A 19,080-nucleotide genomic window follows, 5' to 3' on the forward strand; every position below is an offset into this window, starting at 1 on the left:
AGCGCTTAACAAATCCCAACATTATTATTATTAGAAGGGGGGAGACAGACAGCAAAAACGAAGGCCATCATTCATTCATTCATTCATTCAATATTATCTATTGAGCGCTTACTATGTGCAGAGCACACTTGTCAGCTGCGTGACTGTGGGCAAGTCACTTCACTTCTCTGTGCCTCAGTTCCCTCATCTGTAAAATGGGGATGAAGACCGGGAGCCCCACGTGGGACAACCTGATTCCCCTGTGTCTCCCCCAGCGCTTAGAACAGTGCTCTGCACCTAGTAAGCGCTTAACAGATACCCACATTATTATTATTATTATTATTACCCTGTATCCATTCATTCAACAGTATTTATTGAGCGCTTACTAGGTGCAGAGCACTGTACTAAGCGCTTGGAATGAACAAGTCGGCAACAGATGGAGACGGGCCCTGCCGTTTGACGGGCTTACGGTCCCCCAACGCTTAGAACAGTGCTCTGCACCTAGTAAGCGCTCCACAAATCCCCACATTATTATTATTATTAGGAGGGGGGAGACAGACAGCAAAAACGAAGGCCATCATTCATTCATTCATTCATTCACTAGTATTCATCGAGCGCTCACTAGGTGCAGAGCACTGGACTAAGCGCTCGGAATGGACAAATGGGTAACAGATAGAGACCATCCCGGCCCTTCGACGGGCTTCCAGTCTAATCGTCATCATTCCCGTAGCGTGGGCCGCGCTTCTTCGGCCCCTCGGTTTTTGCCGTTGACAGGAAAAGTCATTTTCGGGAACGATTCGTTGAGCGGCGGGTCCGATCGGGGAGGGCGAAGCCGCGGAGGCCCAGGGGCCGGGGCCATCGCCCTTTTAAGGGGGAGCCTTGAAACGGCGGCGGGTTCCATGTTTGTATCCGCCTCGCGGGGAGGAAACTCCATGTTGTAACAAAGTTTCCTCCGCGCCCCCTCCCTTCCCCCCCTCGCTCTCCCTCCCTCCGGCCTTTTTTTTTTCTTTTCCCCCCCTTCCCCCCTCCGGATTTTCCGGGGACCCCCTTGTCGTCCCCCCCTTTTTTCTCCCCCCCTCCCCCTCTCCCTCCTCCCCTCGCACTCCGGACCCCGGAGGCCGGGCCGAGCTGGGGGGGCGAGGGCCCGGGGGCCCCGGAGGCCCCCATGGACGGCTCGGCCGTCATCACCCAACTCAGCAGGGAGGAGGTGCGAAGCCCCTTGCGGGGGAAAGGTAGGAAGGGGCGGCCGGGGAGGGGGGCATCGAGGTGACGCGTCCCGGAGCCCCCTTTCCCGGAGTCTCTGCTCCAGGGGGTGGGGAGGGCGTCGCTTCTCCAGCCCCGGGGGCTCGCAGGACCGGTCGGGGTGTTGGAGCTCACGTGGGGAAACTGAGGCCCGGGGAAAGAGGAGGGGGCGTTAGAGGTGACGCTTCCCTGCTCCGGGGCGTCGCCGCTCCACCCCCCGGGGGTCTCAGAGGACTTGGGGAGTTGAAACTCACCTGGGAAAGGGTCTTCTTCTCTTCATGGGGAAACTGAGGCCCGAGGAAAGAGGAGGGGGCGTTAGAGGTGAAGCTTCCCTGCTCCGGGGCGTCGCTTCTCCCCCCCCAAGGGTCTCGGAGGACTTGTCGGGGAGTTGGAACTCACGTGGGAAACTGAGGCCCGAGGAAAGAGGAGGGGGCGTTAGAGGTGACGCTTCCCTGCTCCGGGGCGTCGCCGCTCCACCCCCCGGGGGTCTCAGAGGACTTGGGGAGTTGAAACTCACCTGGGAAAGGGTCTCCTCCTCTTCATGGGGAAACCGAGGCCCGAGGAAAGAGGAGGGGGCGTTAGAGGTGATGCGTCCCTGCTCCAGGGCTTCGTTTTTTCCCCCCCAGGGGTCTCAGAGGACTTGGGGAGTTGAAACTCACCTGGGAAAGGGTCTCCTCCTCTTCATGGGGAAACCAAGGCCCAAGGAAAGAGGAGGGGGCGTTTTCCTGCTCCTAGGGGGTGTGGAGGGGTGTCGCTTCCCCACCCCAGGAGTCTCAAAGCACTTGTCAGGGAGTTGAAACTCTCGTGGGGAAGGGTCTGCTCCTTTCCATGGAGAAACTGAGGCCCGAGGAAAGAGAAGGGGGCGTTAGAGGTGACGCTTCCCTGCTCCAGGGGGTCGCTCCCCCACCCTAAGGGGCTCAAAACCCTTGTCAGGGAGTTGAAACTCACATCTCCTCCCTTCCATGGGGAAACTGAGGCTCAAGGAAAGAGGAGGGGGTGTTAGAGGTGACACTTCTCAGATCCCCCTTTCCGGGCTTTCCTGCTCCAGGGGGTGGGTAGGGGGTCGCTTCCCCAAGCACCTGCCAGGGAGTTGAAACCCACGTGGGGAAAGGTCTCCTCCTCCTCCTTTTCTTGGGGAAACTGAGGCCCAAGGAAAGAGGAGGGGGCTGGCTCCGGATTCCTTCCTTTCTCCGTCCTCTGGAATCCGGGTCCACCCCCTCTGGAGTTGGGGGAAGGGGGTCAGATCGGGGTCGTGATCCCGGGATGTGTGTGGGGGGGTCGCTCCCCGGGAAGGAGTTGAGTGACCGGGGTTGAGGGGGGAGGTCACCCCGTCCCTTCCTTTCACTTCCCCTTCTTCCCCCCCGGCTTGTGTTGGGTGGGAAACTGAGGTACAGAGCAGGACAGCGATTCGCCGGGTGGTCCAGTGCACCCAGGGGGCGGGGATGGCCCGAGGACCCAGGCGATCGTGCCCCCCAGCAAAGATGGAGCCGAAAAGACCGTCCTTCCCCCCCTCGAGAGACCGGCCCCCCGGCCGTACCCCTCATTCCGGAGCCCGGCCCGCCATCGCCACACTGCCCGCCACGGGGGGATAGACACGCACGGGGAATCCGGGAATTCCGGGATCTCTCTGCCCCCTCCCGCACGAAGGGTCCCGCGCCCCCTTTGTGGCCGCGGATACCCCGGGAAGAAGTTGGGGTCCCCCTGAGGTCAGGGGGCGGGGACCGGGATTGCCCGGACTTCCGTGGTCACCTTCCCCTGCGTCTGGGCTTGGAAGTCTCCTGCCTTTCCCAAGCCCCTCCAAGCTCCCGGCACTGGGGGGAGAGAGGGTCTCAATCCTGAAATAATAATAATTGGGGCATTTGTTAAGCGCTTACCAAGCGCTGGACACTGTACTAAGCGCTGGAACGTTCTCGCCGTTGTTGGAGGGTCTCTCCGAGCACCCCCAGGGCAGGGGCCGGGGACCCCCGCGGGAGGGGCCCGGGCAACTGGACCCTGTTGCTCTGCACACCAGTCAGCCCCTCGGATTTAGTGAGCGCTTACCGTGTGCAGAGCGCTGTACTGAGTGCTTGGGAGGGTCCAATAAAGCGATAAACACACATTCCCTACCCACAACGAATTTCCAGGGAGAAGGGAGGGGGGTTGGGACTGCCCCGGGGAAGGGGGGGGAAGGGCAGGTGTGTGCACGTTCGTGTATGTGCACGCGTGTGCATATACGTGTGATGCGCGCCTCCCTCCCTCTCGGCTTCCCAGCTGGTGTTTCAGACTTTGACCCCGCCGAGGCCCCGGAAACAAACCAGAATCGGCCAAAGTATCGCAGCCTAAAGGGCCCGGACTCGGGTTCTAAACCCGGCTCTTCCACCTGGCTGCTGCGTGACCTTGGGCCGGTCACTTTACTTCTCCGGGCCTCAGTTCCCTCGTCTGCAAAATGGGGGTTCGATCCCTGTTCTCCCTCCTAACTAGCAATAATAATAATCGTGGTGTGTGTTAAGCCCTTACTACGTGCCAAGCACTGTTCTAAGCACCGGGGTAGATATAATTTACGAGGTTGGACACAGTCCCGGTCCCTTATGGGGCTCCCGGTCTTCATCCCCATTTTGCAGATGAAGGAACTGAGGCCCAGTGAAGTGACTTGCCCAGGGTCATACGGCAGACAAGTGGCGGAGCCAGGATTAGAAGTCTGGACCTTTTGACTCCTAGGCCTGTGCTGTGTCCACGAAGCCACGCTGGGAGTCCAAGGTGGGACCCGATCATCTTATATCCACCCCAGCGCTTGGCACATAGTAAGCGCTTAACTCATCCCACAATTATTATTATTATTATTATTATTAGTAAGCATATAAGAGGTTATTTTTTCCCCACCCCGGCCCCAGTGGGAGGGTGGAAACTCCAGGAGAACCCACTTGACCAATGCCACTTGACCCTTCACACGGTAAGCGCTCAGTAAATACGACAGATTGATTACCAGCAGATCCAGAAGGCCCGTGTCCTTATTAATAGCACATACAAGAATTGTGGGATTTAAGTGCTTACTGTGTGCCAGGTACTGTACTAAGCGCCAGGGTGGATACGAGCCAATCAGGTTGGATACGGTCCCCGTCCCGCATGGGACTCACAGTCTCCATCCCCATTTTGCAGATGAAGTAGCTGAAGCCGAGACAAGTGAAGTGACTTGTCCAAGGTCACGCAGCGGACAAGTGGCGGAGTGAGGATTAGAACCCCCGGCCCATGCTCGGTGCACTGCGGCAGGAAATCAGAGAAGCGTTGTGGCCTAGTGGATAGAGCACGGACCTGGGAGTCAGAAGGACCCGGGTTTTCATTCCGGCTCTGCCACCCGTCTGCTGGGTGACCTTGGGCAAGTCATTTCAGTACTCTGGGCCTCAGTTCCCTTATCTGTAAAGTGGGGATTAAGACTTTGAGTTCCACGTGGGACATTCCCCTCTAGACTCACTGTGTAAAGGGAATGTGTCTATTATATTGTCGTCTCGGACTCCTCCAAACGCTTAGTAATAATAATAATGTTGGTATCTGTTAAGCGCTTACTATGTGCAGAGCACTGTCCTAAGCGCTGGGGTAGATACAGGGTCATCAGGTTGTCCCGCGTGAGGCTCACAGTCTTAATCCCCATTTTCCAGATGAGGTCACTGAGGCCCAGAGAAGTTAGGTGACTTGCCCACAGTCACGCAGCTGACAGGTGGCAGAGTCGGAATTCGAACCCATGACCTCTGACTCCCAAGCCTGTGCTCTTTCCACCGAGCCGTGCTGCTCTGCATGCACTGGTATACTATTGATTGATTGAGAGCACTGTGTCCAGAGCTTGTATCTACCCCAGCGTTTAGTACAGTACGTGGTGCGTAGCGCTTAACTTACTGGGAAGCAGCATGACCTAGCGGCTAGAGCCCGGGCTTGGGAGTCAGGGGACACGGGTTCTAATCCCAGCTCCTCCACTTGTCTGCTGTGTGGCCTTGGGCAAGTCACTTCACTTCCCTGTGCCTCAGTGACCTCGTCTGTAAAATGGGGATTGAGACTGTGACATGGGACAGGGACTGTGTCCAACCCGATTATCTCGTATCCACCTAGAACAGTGCCTGACCCAAGGTACGCGTGCTTCGCAAATACCCCCATTATTATTATTATAATGAACAAATACCACTAATTTAAAAAGTGGTCCCCAGCCCCGCCCTATCCTTTCCTGCCCCTGGGGAGCCCACCCTGGCTTAATAAGATTGGCCGTGACTTTGGGGTGGGGATGGGGGGCTGCAGAGAAGCGGCGTGGCTCAGTGGCAAGAGCCCGGGCTTGGGAGTCAGAGGTCGTGGGTACTAATCCCGGCTCTGCCGCTTGTCAGCTGTGTGACTTTGGGCAGAGTCCCTTCCCTTCTCTGGGCCTAAGTTCCCTCCTCTGGAAAATGGGGATTAAAACTGTGAGCCCGACGTGGGATAACCTGATAGAAACAAATTGTGGTATTTATTAAGCGCTTACTTTGTGCTAGGCGCTGGGGGTGCAAGGTGATCAGGTTGTCCCACGCGGGGCTCACAGTTTTTTTAATCCCCATTTGACAGATGAGGTAACCGAGGCCCAGAGAAGTTAAGTGACTTGCCCAAGGTCACACAGCTGACTAGCAGCGGAGCCGGCATTAGAACCCGTGACCTCTGACTCCCAAGCCCGCACTCTTTCCACTGAGCCACGCTGCTGATGACCTTGTATCCCCCCAGCGCTTAGAACAGTGCTTTGCACATAGTAAGCGCTTGACAGATACCATCATCATCATCCCCTTCTCCCCCGACCCGCTTCCCTCCCGAAGCAGGGCCTTTGGCTTGCTGGACTTCAACTCCCAGAGTTCAATGGGGCAGCCTCCCCCCGGCAGCCAATGGGGGGTGGGCGCGAGGCATGCTGGGACTTGTAGTTCAGGCAGGGTGAGCTGCATCACGTGGCCTGGTGCGCCTCTGAGGCGGCTTGCATTCGGAGGGTCTCATTCATTCATTCAATAGTACTTATTGAGCGCTTACTATGTGCAGAGCACTGGACAAAGCGCTTGGAATGGACAGTTCGGCAACAGATAGAGACAATCCCTGCCCATTGATGGACTCACAGTCTGATCCTGATGGGCTTCTTGTGCGGGGAAGGGAGAGACACTGGGGATTTTCCAGAAAGTGGGAAGGCAAGAGGTGCCCTCTCATAATAATAATATATTTGTTAAGCGCTTGCTATGTGCCAAGCACTGAACTGAGCGCTGCTTGCCCTTGTGAGCAGAGTGGGTCTGTTATTCATTCATTCATTCAATAGTACTTATTGAGCGCTTACTATGTGCAGAGCACTGGACTAAGCGCTTGGAATGAACAAGTCGGCAACAGATAGAGACGGTCCCTGCCGTTTGACGGGCTTACGGTCCGATCGGGGGAGACGGGCAGACGAGAACGATGGCGATAAATAGAGTCGAGGGGAAGAACATCTCCTAAAAACAATGGCAACTAAATGGAATATTGTTCTGTTGTACCCTCCCAAGTGCTTAATGATAATAATGAATATGTGTGGTGTTTGTTAAGCGCTCACTACCTGCCAGGCGCTGTACTGAGCGCTGGGGTAGATGCAAGGTCACTGGGTGGGATACAGTCCCTGTCCACGTAGAGAAGCGGCGTGGCTTAGTGGAAAGAGCCCGGGGCCTGGGAGTCAGAGGACGTGGGTTCTAATTCCGACACTGCCACTTTGTCTGCTGTGTGACCTTGGGCAAGCCGCTTCGCTTCTCTGGCCCTCAGTGACCTCGTCTGGAAAATGGGGATGAAGACTGTGAGCCCCAGGTGGGACAACCCGATGACCTTGTATCCACTCCAGGGCTTAGAACAGCGCTTGGCACATTGTAAGCGCTTAACAAATACCAATATTATTATCATAGGGCTCACAGCCATAATCCCCATTTTACAGAGGAGGGAACTGAAGCCCAGAGAGGTGAAGTGACTTACCCAAGGTTGTACCTAATAATAATAATAATGACAATATTTGTTCAGTGTTTACTATGTGCCAAGTACTGCTGTAAGCACTGGCGTAGACGCAGCATGGCGTAGTGGCTAGAGCCTGGGCCTGGGAGTCAGGAGGTCATGGGTTCATTCATTCATTCATTCAATAGTATTTATTGAGCGCTTACTATGTGCAGAGCACTGTACTAAGCGCTTGGGATGAACAAGTCGGCAACAGATAGAGACGGTCCCTGCCGTTTGACGGGCTTACGGTCTAATCGGGGGAGACGGACAGACGAGAACAATGGCACTAAACAGCGTCGAGGGGAAGAACATCTCGTAAAAACAATGGCAACTAAATAGAATCGAGGCGATGTACAATTCATTAACAAAATAAATAGGGTAACGAAAATATATACAGTTGAGCGGACGAGTACGGTGCTGTGGGGATGGGAAGGGAGAGGTTCTAATTCCAGCTCCACCACTTGTCTGCTACGTGACCTTGGATAAGTCACTTTACTTCTCTGTGCCTCAGTTCCCTCTTCTGTAAAATGGGGATCGAGACTGTGAGCCCCACGCGGGACGTGGACTGTGTCCAATCCGATATGCTCGTATCCACCCCAGGCGCTTAGTACAGTGCCTGGCACACAGTAAGCGCTTTTCAGATGCCATAATTCATTCATTAATTAGTTAATATAAGTTAATCAGGTTGGACACAGGCCCTGTCCCACGTGGGGCTCACACTCTTCATCCCCATTTTCCAGATGAGGGAACTGAGGCCCAGAGAAGTGAAGGGACTTCCCCCAGGTCACCCAGCAGACAAGTGGCGGAGCCAGGATGCGAACCCAGGTCCTTCGGACTCCCGGCCCCAGGCTCAAGCCAAGAGAGAAGCAGCGTGATTTAGTGGAAATTGTTGTTGTTGTTGGAAAGAGGCCGGGCTTGGAAGTCAGAGGACGTGGGTTCTCTTCCCGGCTCTGCCACTTGTCTGCTGTGTGACTTTGGGCAAGCCTCTTCACTTCTCTGGGCCTCAGTTCCCTCGTCTGGAAAATGGGGGTGAAGACTGTGAGCCCCACGAGGGACGACAACCTGATGACCTTGTATCTACCCCAGTGCTAAGAACCTCAACAAATACCGTAATAATAATAATGAACCACACTGTTTCTCCAGGATTAGAACCTAGGTCCTTCTGACTCCCAGGCCCGGGCTCTAGCCCCTAGGACCACACAGCAAGCGCTCAATAAGTACGACCGATCGACAGATTGATTATTCCCTCTAACCCCTAGAGAAGCAGCATGGTGTAGCGTCTACAAGCCCGGCCCTGGGAGTCAGAAGGAACGGGGTTCTAATCCCGCCTCCGCCACTTGTCTGCTGGGTGACCTTGGGCAAGTCACTTCACTTCTCTGGGCCTCAGTTTCCTCATCTGGAAAATGGGGATGGAGACTGCCAGCCCCACGTGGGACGGGGTGGCGTCCAACCCGATTTGCCTGTATCCACCCCGGCGCTTCGTACAGTACGTAGTGAGTAAGGACGTAGTAAGCGCTTAATGAACACCACAATTCTTATTATCATCAAGCAGCGTGGCTCAGTGGAAAGAGCATGGGCTTGGAAGTCAGAGGTCGTGGGTTCGAATCCCGGCTCTGCCACTCGGCAGCTGTGTGACTGGGGGCAAGTCACTTCACGTCTCTGGGCCTCAGTTACCTCATCTGTAAAATGGGGATTAAGACTGTGAGCCTCACGTGGGATGATGATGATGATAATGGCATTTGTTAAGCGCTTACAAACAGAGCACCGTTCTAAGCGCTGGGAAGGATACAAGGTCATCAGGTTGTCCCACGTGGGGCTCACAGTCTTAAACCCCATTTTACAGCTGAGGGAACCGAGGCACAGAGAAGTGAAGTGACTTGCCCAAAGTCACACAGCTGACAAGAGGCGGAGCTGGGGTTTGAACCCGTGACCTCTACGTGGGACAACCTGATCTACCCCAGTGCTTAGTACAGCGCTCTGCACGTAGTAAGCGCTTAACAAATACCAACATTATTATTATTATTATTGTTACCCCAGGCGACCCCACCCAGGCCCCTTCCACGAAGCCTCGGAGGAGAAGGATCTGGAAGTACTTCTGCTGCCTGTGTCCTAAGGACCCCGATACCCCCCACCCCGTCAACAACAATCCCCCGCTGCTGGTGGAGGAGAATGGCACGGTCCCCAAGGTGAGAAGGACCTCAGCAAAGGGAGAGGCGGGGGTGGGCGGGGGTGGGCCGGGGTCTTAATGGACGGGGTCTGGGTGGTCTGGTGGGAGGGGGCTGAGCCAGGAGTTTTGGGGCGTTAAAAAAAATAAATGGTATTTGTTAAGCGCTTCCTCTGTGCAAAGCACTGTTCTAAGCGCTGGTGGATACAAGGCGATCAGGTTGTCCCACGTGGGGCTCCCAGTTTTAATCCCCATTTTACAGATGAGGTAACTGAGGCACAGAGAGGTGAAGTGACTTGCCGAAAGTCACACGGCTGGCAAGCGGCAGAGCCGGGATTCGAACCCGTGGACTCTGACTCCTAAGCCCGGGCTCTTTCCACTGTGCCACGCTGCTTCTCTAAACAGCCTGGCCTGGCGGCGAGAGCCCGGGCTCGGGCGTCGGAGGACGTGGGTTCTAATCCCGGCCCCGCCACGTTGCCTCCTCTCTGACCTTGGGCAAGTCTCTTCACTTCGCTGGGCCTCGGTTCCCTCATCTGGAAAATGGGAGTGTGGACCCCACGTAGGACCACCTGATGACCTTGTAGAATGTTGGTATTTGTTAAGCGTTTACTATGTGCCGAGCACCGTTCTAAGCGCCGGGGAAGATACGGGGTCATCAGGTTGTCCCACGTGAGGCTCACAGTCTTCATCCCCATTTTCCAGATGAGGCCACTGAGGCCCAGAGAAGTGAAGCGACCTGCCCACGGTCACATAGCTGACGTGGCAGAGCCGGGATTCGAACTCATGACCTCTGACTCTCTAGCCCGGGCTCTTTCCTCTGAGCCACGCTGCTTCTCTCTTCTATCTACCCCAGCGCTTAGTGCTTAGCGCATAGTAAGCGCTTAACAAATACCATCCTGGCTATTATTATTAAACTGCCTGGGTGCTCCCTCTGTCAATTCATCGAGAGTTTTGGTTGAGCACCTACTCTGGGCTGTAAACTCGTTGTGAGCCCGGAATGTGTCTGTTATGTTGTTATAGTGGACTCTCCCAAGCGCTTAGTACAGTGTTCTGCGCGCAGTAAAGCGCTCCATAAATACGATTGAATGACTCACTGTGCGGAGCCCTGTGTTAAGCACCTGGGAGGGGACAGTAGCGTTAGGAGAAACGATCCTTGGGCTTAGTGGAAAGAGCCCGGGTTTGGGAGTCAGAGGCGATGGGTTCTAATCCCGGCCCCGCCACCAGTCAGCTGCGTGACTTTGAGCAAGTCACTTCACTTCTCCGGGCCTCAGTTCCCTCATCTGGAAAATGGGGCACGTGGGACAACCTGACGACCTTGTATCTCCCCCAGCGCTTAAAACGGTGCTTGGCACATAGTAAGGGCTTAATAACTACAGACATTATTATTACCTTTCCCCTCAAGGAGCTTCCAGTCTACTGGGTGCAGAGCACTGTATGGAGCACTCGGAAGAGGACAATAATGTTGGGAGACAAAATCCCTGCCCAGGAGGATCTTGCAGTTAAATAGCGGAGGCAGATGTAGAGAAGCGGCAGAGCTTAGTAGACAGAGCATGGGGTCTGGGACTCTAAAGGACCTGGGTTCTGATCCCGGCTCTGCCCACGTCTGCTGTGTGATCTCGGGCAAGTCACTTTCCTTCTCTGGGCCTCAGTTACCTCACCTGAACAATGGGGATTAAGACTGTGAGCCCCATGTATGAAGGGACTATGTCCAACCTGATCACCTTAATGTTGATATTTGTTAAGCGCTTCCTATGTGCAGAGCACTGTTCTAAGCGCTGGGGGAGATACAGGGTCATCGGGTTGTCCCACATGAGGCTCACAATCTTAATCTCCATTTTACAGATGAGGTAACTGAGGCACAGAGAAGTTAAGTGACTTGCCCAAGGTCACACAGCTGACAAGCGGCGGAGCCGGGATTCGAACCCATGAGCTATGACTCCCAAGCCCAGGCTCTTTCCGATGAGCCACGCTGCAACGCTTAGTATGGTGCCTCACACGTAGAAAGCACTTAACAAACACTATTATTATTATTATTATGATTAATAAGGAAAAATGATGATAATGATGGCATTTGAAGCAGCGGCATGGCATAGTGGATAGAGCCCAGGCCCGGGAGTCAGAAGGTCGTGAGTTCTAATCCCGGCTCTGCCACTCGTCTGCTGTGTCACCTCGGGCAAGTCACTTCACTGTGCCTCAGTTCCCTCATCTGTAAGATGGGGGTGAAGACGGTGAACCCCATGTGGGACAGGGACCGTGTCCAACCCGATTACCTTGTATTCATTCAGTCACATTTATTGAGCTCTTAATAATAATAATGTTAATATTGGTACTTGTCAAGCGCTTAGCGTGTGCCCAGCACTAGTTCTAAGCGCTGGGTTAGATACAGCGTCATCAGGTTGTCCCTTGTCGGGCTCACAGTCTTCATCCCCATCTTACAGACGAGGGAACTGAGGCACAGAGAAGTTAAAGTGACTTGCCCAAGGTCACCGAGCTGACAAGCGGCCGAGCCCGGATTAAAACCCACGACCTCTGACTCCCAAACCCGGGCTCTTTCCCCTGAGCCACGCTGCTTCTCTACGCTCTTCTCTATTACTTTACGGTGGGCAAAGCACTGTACTAAGCGCTTGGGAGAGGACAGTACCCCAATAAACGGACACATTCCTGCCCGCAAAGAGCTGACAGCCTAGAGGGGCAGACCGATATCGATATACGTAAATAGATAAATGACGGATGAGGGCACAAGTAGTTTGGGGCTGGGAGGGAGGATGAATGAAGGGGGCAAGTCAGGATGGTGCAGAAGGGGGAGAGGAGGGAAGGTTTCTCGGAGTGTCCGGAACGTAGTAAGAGCTCAATAAATACCATTATTATTATTTGCTAGGCGCTTACTCTGTGTCGGGCCCCGTTCCGAGCGCCCGGGAGATGCGAGGTCCTCGGGTTGGACACAACGTGCGTGGGAGGAGAGCGAAGGGGCCGTGCGGTGGGGGAGGACTCCTGGTTTGGGGGACCCCCCTCTCCCCCCCGCAGGCCTCTCTGAGACCCTCTCGTCTCCCCCCGCCCTCCAGGCCGGCGGCAAACAGCTGCTTCCCGAAGCCAGCAGTCAGGACGCCAGTAAAATCTGCATGGTCATCGACCTGGACGAGACCCTGGTGCACAGCTCCTTCAAGGTCAAGACCCCCGGCGGCCCCTCTCCCCCTTCCCCCACCCCCCGCCCCCGGCCCCTTGGGGGTCCCGGCCCCTAAAACCTCAGGGTCTCTGTCTCCCGCAGCCGGTGAACAACGCCGACTTCATCATCCCGGTGGAGATCGATGGGATCGTTCACCAGGTGAGGGGGTGGGGGGCCCGGCCCCCCGGAGGGGCGGAGGGCGGTGGGGGCTCCGGGGTCCCGTCCGCCCCCGGACTCCGTCCGCGGCCCGTGGCCGGGCCCTGTTTCAAGTAATCCAGGATAGGCTGTCCTGCCGTTCGGCCTGTTCTCCATTACTTGGCTCAGGTCCCGGCGCTCAGCGTCTCCCGCCTGGGGCTGGGGGTGGGCAGACCCCCTCCCCCCGCTAGCCCGGACCCTCCGCCCCAGCCGCCCCTCCAGCCCCCCGCCCCGGGACCCTCGGCCGGGCCGGGAAGGGGCGCGGGGGGTGGGTAGGGTGGCTTGGTGGCCCGCTCTCCCCTCCCTCTGTCGATCGATCCGTCAACCAGCAGTGCTTGGGGGTGTTGGGGGGCGTCCGGGGAGCCAGGGAGTGGGGCCTGGGGGCGTTCATTCACTCAGTCATATTTACTGAGCGCTTACTGGGTGCAGAGCCCCGTGCTAAGCGCCTGGGAGAGGACACTACGACAACAGACGCGTTCCCCGCCCACAGCGAGCTTACGGCCCAGAGAAGCAGCGTGGCTTGGTGGCAAGGGGCCGGGCTTGGGAGTCAGAAGACGTGGGTTCTGATCCCGGTTCCGCCACGCGTCTGCTCTGTGACCTTGGGCAGGTGACTTCACTTACCCTGTATCTCCCCCAGCGCTTAGAACAGTGCTCTGCACATAGTAAGCGCTTAACAAATACCAACATTATTATTATTCTCTGGGCCTCAGTTCCCTCATCTGTACAGTGGGGACAATCTGATTACCTTGTATCTACCCCAGTGCTAGGAACAGTGCTTGGCACAGCACTTAACAAATAGCATTATTATTATTATTATTATTATTGAGGGGGGAGACAGACATCAGGCCAGAGACCCCCCCATCCACCTCACACACAAGGACACATCCCAGTGGGGCTGGGCTGGGCTTGGTCTCCCCACCTGGTGTCACGTACTCAATCCACCGATAGGCCAAACAGTCAGTCGTATTTACTGAGCGCTTACTATAATGATGATATCGGTTAAGAGCTTCCTCTGTGTCGAGCACTGTTCTAAGCGCTGGGGTGGATACAGGCTAGTCAGCCTGGACCCAGTCCCTGTCCCACATGGGGCTCCCAGTCTTAACCCCCTTTTTCCAGATGAGGGAACTGAGGCTGAGAGAATAATAATGGTGGCATTTGTTAAGCGCTTACTATGTGCCAAGCACTGTTCTAAGCGCTGGGGGGATACAAGGTGATCAGGTTGTCCCACGTGGGGCTCACGGTCTTGATCCCCGTTTTACAGATGAGGGAACCGAGGCTCGGAGAAGCGAGGCGACTCGCCCAAAGTCACACAGCTGACGAGTGGCGGAGCCGGGAGTCGAACCCATGACCTCTAACTCCGAAGCTCTTTCCATTGAGCCGCGCTGCTTCCTTCCTTACTGAGAGAAGTAAAGTGAGTTGCCCAAGGTCACACCGCAGACAAGTGGTGGAGCCGGGAAGAGATTAGACCGTAAGCCCGTCGAAGGGCAGGGATTGTCTCTATCTGTTGCCGACTTGTCCATTCCAAGCGCTTAGTACAGTGCTCTGCACATAGTAAGCGCTCAATAAATACTATTGAATGAATGAATGAATGACTTCCAGAAGCAGTGTGGGGTAGTGGGTAGAGCCCGCATCTGGGAGTCAGAAGGTCATGGGTTCTCATCCCGCCGCTCTCACTTTTCTGCTGCGTGACCTTGGGCAAGTCACTTCACTTCTCTGGGCCTCAGTTCGCTCCTCTGGAAAATGGGGATTGAGACTGGGAGCCCCACTTGGGACAGGGACTGAGTTTAACTTGGTATCCACCCCAGCGCTTAGTACAGTACCTAGCATATAGTAGCGAGGCTCGGGGAAAGACCCCGGGCTTAGGAATCAGAGTTCGTGGGTTCGAATCCCGGTTCTGCCACTTGTCAGCTGTGTGACTGTGGGCAAGTCACTTCACTTCTCGGCGCCTCGGTGACCTCATCTGTAAAATGGGGGTTAACTGTGAGCCTCACGTGGGACGACCCGATTACCCGGTATCTACCCCAGCGCTTAGACCAGTGCTCTGCACATAGTAAGCGCTTAAATGCCAACATTATTATTCTTGTCTGTCCGTCTCCCCCGATTAGACCGTAAGCCCGTCAAACGGCAGGGACCGTCTCTATCCGTTGCCGACTTGTTCATCCCAAGCGCTTAGTACAGTGCTCTGCACATAGTAAGCGCTCAATAAATACTATTGAATGAATGAATAGTAAGCGCTTAACAACAAATACTATTATTATGATTATTATCTCAGGCCCAAACTCTATCCGCTAGGCCTCGCTGCTTCCCCGGGTGCAGAGCGCTGTGCTGAACGCTTGAGAGAGAGTCCAATAGAATGAACGGATACGTTCCCTGCCCGCGGCGAGCTGGCGGTCTAGAGGGTCCTGCTTCCCAAGCACCTCCTCTGAGCAGAGCACCGTACCGATGCGGGGGAGGGGGCTGGAGGGGGTGGCGAGTGTCACAGAGACCGTCCAGTTAGCAGGCCCGCCCCCTGACCGCTCGGCCCGGCCCCCGGGCCGCCGGCCCGGCCCCTCCAGGTGTACGTCCTCAAGCGTCCGTTTGTGGATGAGTTCCTGCAGCGGGTCAGCCAGATGTTTGAGTGCGTCCTCTTCACCGCCAGTTTGGCCAAGGTGAGACCTACCCCCCCGCCCACCTGTCCCCCCTCCCCTCGGGATGCCGACCACTGTGGCTGATGTACTGACCAGGTGGGCGCCCCCAGCCGGCCCTGGGGCCCCGCCCCCCGCTCAGATGACCCCCCCCGGCCGATCTTTCGGATCAGAGCGGGGACCCCGGCCGGCCCCGGTCTCCCCTCCGGCCGCCCCCCCGGTACGCTGACCGCTGCGGTCGGCCTAGCGGAAGAGCCGGGGGGACCCCGGCCGGCCCCTGTCTCCCCTCCGGCCGCCCCCCCGGTACGCTGACCACTGTGGGTGGCCTGCTGGACCGACGGGCGGCCTCAGCCGGCCCCGGTGATCCCCCCCCCCCCCTCGGTACGTTGACCAACGTGGCCAGGCTTTTGGAGGGACCCCGGTGACCCCTCCGCCCTCCCCTCAGTGTGCTGACCGCCGTGGCCAACCCGCTGGACCGGTGGGTGGCCCCGGCCCACCCCGGTCCCCCCTCCACCCTCCCCTCGCTCGCACTGACCACCGCGGCCCATGTCCTGGTCCCGTGGGCCGCCCCAGAGAGCTCTGGGTGTTCCTGCCTCCTCCGCTGGGAACGCCGACCACTGTGGCCGACGCACTGGGACCGGTGGGCGGCCCCGGCCCGCCCCGGTGACCCCCTCCCCCGCGCTCCCCCCAGTACGCCGACCCCGTGGCCGACCTGCTGGACAAGTGGGGGGCCTTCCGGGCGCGGCTCTTCCGAGAATCCTGCGTCTTCCACCGAGGGAACTACGTCAAGGACCTGAGCCGGCTGGGCCGGGAACTGGAGCGGACACTCATCCTGGACAACTCGCCCGCCTCCTATTTCTTCCACCCCAACAACGCCGTGGGTACCGGGCCGTGGCGGGGTGGGCACGGAGGTCTGGGGGTGGGGCCCGGGCGGGGCAGGGGGACGATGATGTTGGTGAAGCGCTTACCACGTGCCAGGCACTGTACTAAGCACTGGGAAAGATACAAGATCATCAAGTTGGACACAGTCCCTGTCCCACGTGGGGCTCGCAGTCTTCATCCACGTTTTACGGAGGAGAGAACCGAGAGGCGAAGTGACTTGCCTGAGGTCACACGGCAGAGAGTAATAATCGTAATAATAATTCTGGTATTTGTTTTGTTCAGCGCTTACCCTGTGCCGGGCACTGTACTGAGCGCTGGGGTCGAGACAAGCAAATCGGGATGGGCGCGGTCCTCGTCCCACGTGGGGCTCACAGTCCCCATTTTCCAGATGAGGTCACCGAGGCCCAGAGAAGTGAAGTGACTCGCTCAAGGCCACCCGGCAGACAACTGCTGCTTTATGAAAAGCAGCGTGGCTTGGCGGAAAGAGCCCAGGCTTGGGAGTCAGAGGACTTGGGTTCTAATCCCGGCTCCGCCGCTTGCCTGCCGTGTGGCCTTGGGCAAGTCACTTCACTTCTCTGTGCCTCAGTGACCTCATCTGGAAAATGGGGATTAGGTCGTGAGCCCCACCTGGGCCAACCTGATTACCTTGTACCCCAACCCCAGTGCGTAGAACAGCTTGGCACATAGTAAGCACTTAACAAATACCATAACTATTATTATTAACTGGGAGAGCGATGTGTCTTGGGAGAAAGCGCCCGGGCTTGGGAGTCAGAGGTCATGGGTTCGAATCCCGGCTCTGCCACTTGGCAGCTGTGTGACTGTGGGCAAGTCGCTTCACTTCTCTGGGCCTCAGTTCCCTCATCTGTAAAATGGGGATGAAGACCGTGAGCCTCCCGTGGGACAACCTGATGACCCTGGATCTCCCCCAGCGCCTAGAACAGTGCTCTGCACATAGTAAGCGCTTGACAGATACCAACATTATCATTAATCCCGGCTCTGCCCCTTGTCAGCTGTGCGACTTTGGGCAAGTCGCTTCACTTCTGCGTGCCTCAATTACCTCATCTGTAAAATGGGGATTAAGGCGTTGAGCCCCATGTAGGGCAACCCGATAACCTTGTATCTACCCCGGCGTTAAGCACAGTGCTTGGCACATAGTAAGCACTTAACAAATACCTTCATTATTATTATTATTATTAACTCTGGTCCTTCTGACTTCCAGGCTCGGGCCGTAGCCACATTGCTTCAAGAGGGACTGTAGTGGTGGGGGGGGGTCCCGGGCTGGGTTGGAGGGGACCGGGAGGGCTGGGAGGGTTGGGGACGGGGTCCCCTGGGTCCTGAGTCCAGAGGAGTGGGGAAGGAGGGGGCCCAAAACCTGGACCGGGGGAAGGTCAGACCTTACCCTCACCCCCCGTGGTTAGGGGAAATCAGTCCATCAGTGGTATTTATTGAGCACTTACTATGTGCAGAGCACTGTACTGAGTGCGTGGAAAGAGTACAGTACTGCAGAGTGGGTGGACACATTCCTGGGAATCGGGGGACCCGGGTTCTGATCCTCACTCCGCCACTTGCCTGCCGCATGACCTCGACCAAGTCCCTTACCGTCACTCAGCTTCCTCAGTCGGCGAAATGGGGAGCAGCTTGGCTCAGTGGAAAGACTAACTGTGAGCCCCACGTGGGACAACCCGATTCCCCTGTGTCTCCCCCAGCGCTCAGAACAGTGCTCTGCACATAGTCAGCGCTTAACAGATACCAACATTATTATTATTATTATTAAAGAGCCCGGGCTGGGGAGTCAGAGGTCATGGGTTCGAATCCCGGCTCTGCCCCTTGTCAGCTGGGTGACTGTGGGCAAGTCGCTTTACTTCTCTGGGCCTCAGTGACCTCATCTGTAAAACGGGGATTACGATTGTGAGCCCCACGTGGGGCATCCCGATTACCCCGTATATCCCAGCGCTTAGAACAGTGCTCTGCACGTAGTAAGCGCTGAACGGATACCGACATTATTATTATTATTTGATCCCCTTTCCCCTTCTTCCCCTTAGCCCGTGAGCTGCCGCCATGGGACAGGGCCGGACTCCCATCCGACCGTCCCGCATCCGCCCCCGCGCCGCTCAGCGCAGTGCTCGGCCCCTCGCGAGCCCCTCCCCAACGCCCCCGCCCCGGCCACCTCCGCGCCCCCATCGTCGTTCTCCTCCCCAGGTGCCGGTGGCGTCGTGGTTCGACAACATGGCCGACACGGAGCTCCACGACCTCCTGCCGTTCTTAGAGCGGCTGAGTCACGTGGACAACGTATACTCCGTGCTCAACCAGCCAAGGACTAGCAGCTAGTGGGGGGGGTGGGGGGGGGGCTGGGGCGGGGGGCACCCTCCCTCCCCCTCCCCCCGGCCACTCGATGCCCCTCTCCTCTCCCTCCAACTTCCCTCCTCCTCCCTCCCTTTTTTTACACGAATCTTTTAAATGCTGTGCCATCGGCCGAAAGCCCCCGCCCCTCCAGACCTCAGCTCGGGGCCGGGAGGAACTGGGACACCCGATCCCGGCTTCTCTTCCGGCCTCCACTCTGTGCCTTACCCCCGTCCCCGGGGGGCCGCCGGAGGGCGGGGAAGCCTTGCGGCCCGCGCTGTCCCGTCCCCGCCCGGGTTCCCTCCTCTCACTGCCAAACTGGGGCGGGGGCTTTCTGTCGACGCTTCCCCGTGCCCGGCCCACCCCTTCCCGGAGAGTTGGGGGGGGGGGTCAAAGGTCCCGAAGTGCCTCCTCCTCCTCTTCCTCCTCCTCCTCCCTTCAGTCTGGCCCCGTCTGGGCCACCCTCCCTCCTCCGGGCCTTGAGGACGGGGGCTAGCCGCCAGGCTGACCAAGCCTCC

The 19,080-nt window shown here is 57.1% G+C and overlaps 1 protein-coding gene across 1 annotated transcript; it reads left to right on the top strand.

The window, feature by feature from the left end:
- The first annotated feature begins 1,043 nt into the window (after positions 1–1,043).
- CTDSP1 (CTD small phosphatase 1) lies at positions 1,044–18,559 on the top strand. The gene is made up of 7 exons (XM_029067806.2): positions 1,044–1,211; positions 9,232–9,380; positions 12,421–12,522; positions 12,624–12,680; positions 15,272–15,364; positions 16,032–16,217; positions 18,422–18,559. The coding sequence occupies exons 1-7, from the start codon at positions 1,145–1,147 to the stop codon at positions 18,548–18,550; spliced, it is 783 nt and encodes a 260-aa protein (XP_028923639.1). The 5' UTR covers positions 1,044–1,144; the 3' UTR covers positions 18,551–18,559.
- Positions 18,560–19,080: the final 521 nt, after the last annotated feature.

Source organism: Ornithorhynchus anatinus, chromosome 1 (assembly GCF_004115215.2).
Source record: "Ornithorhynchus anatinus isolate Pmale09 chromosome 1, mOrnAna1.pri.v4, whole genome shotgun sequence".
NCBI classification, from domain to species: Eukaryota; Metazoa; Chordata; class Mammalia; order Monotremata; family Ornithorhynchidae; genus Ornithorhynchus; species Ornithorhynchus anatinus.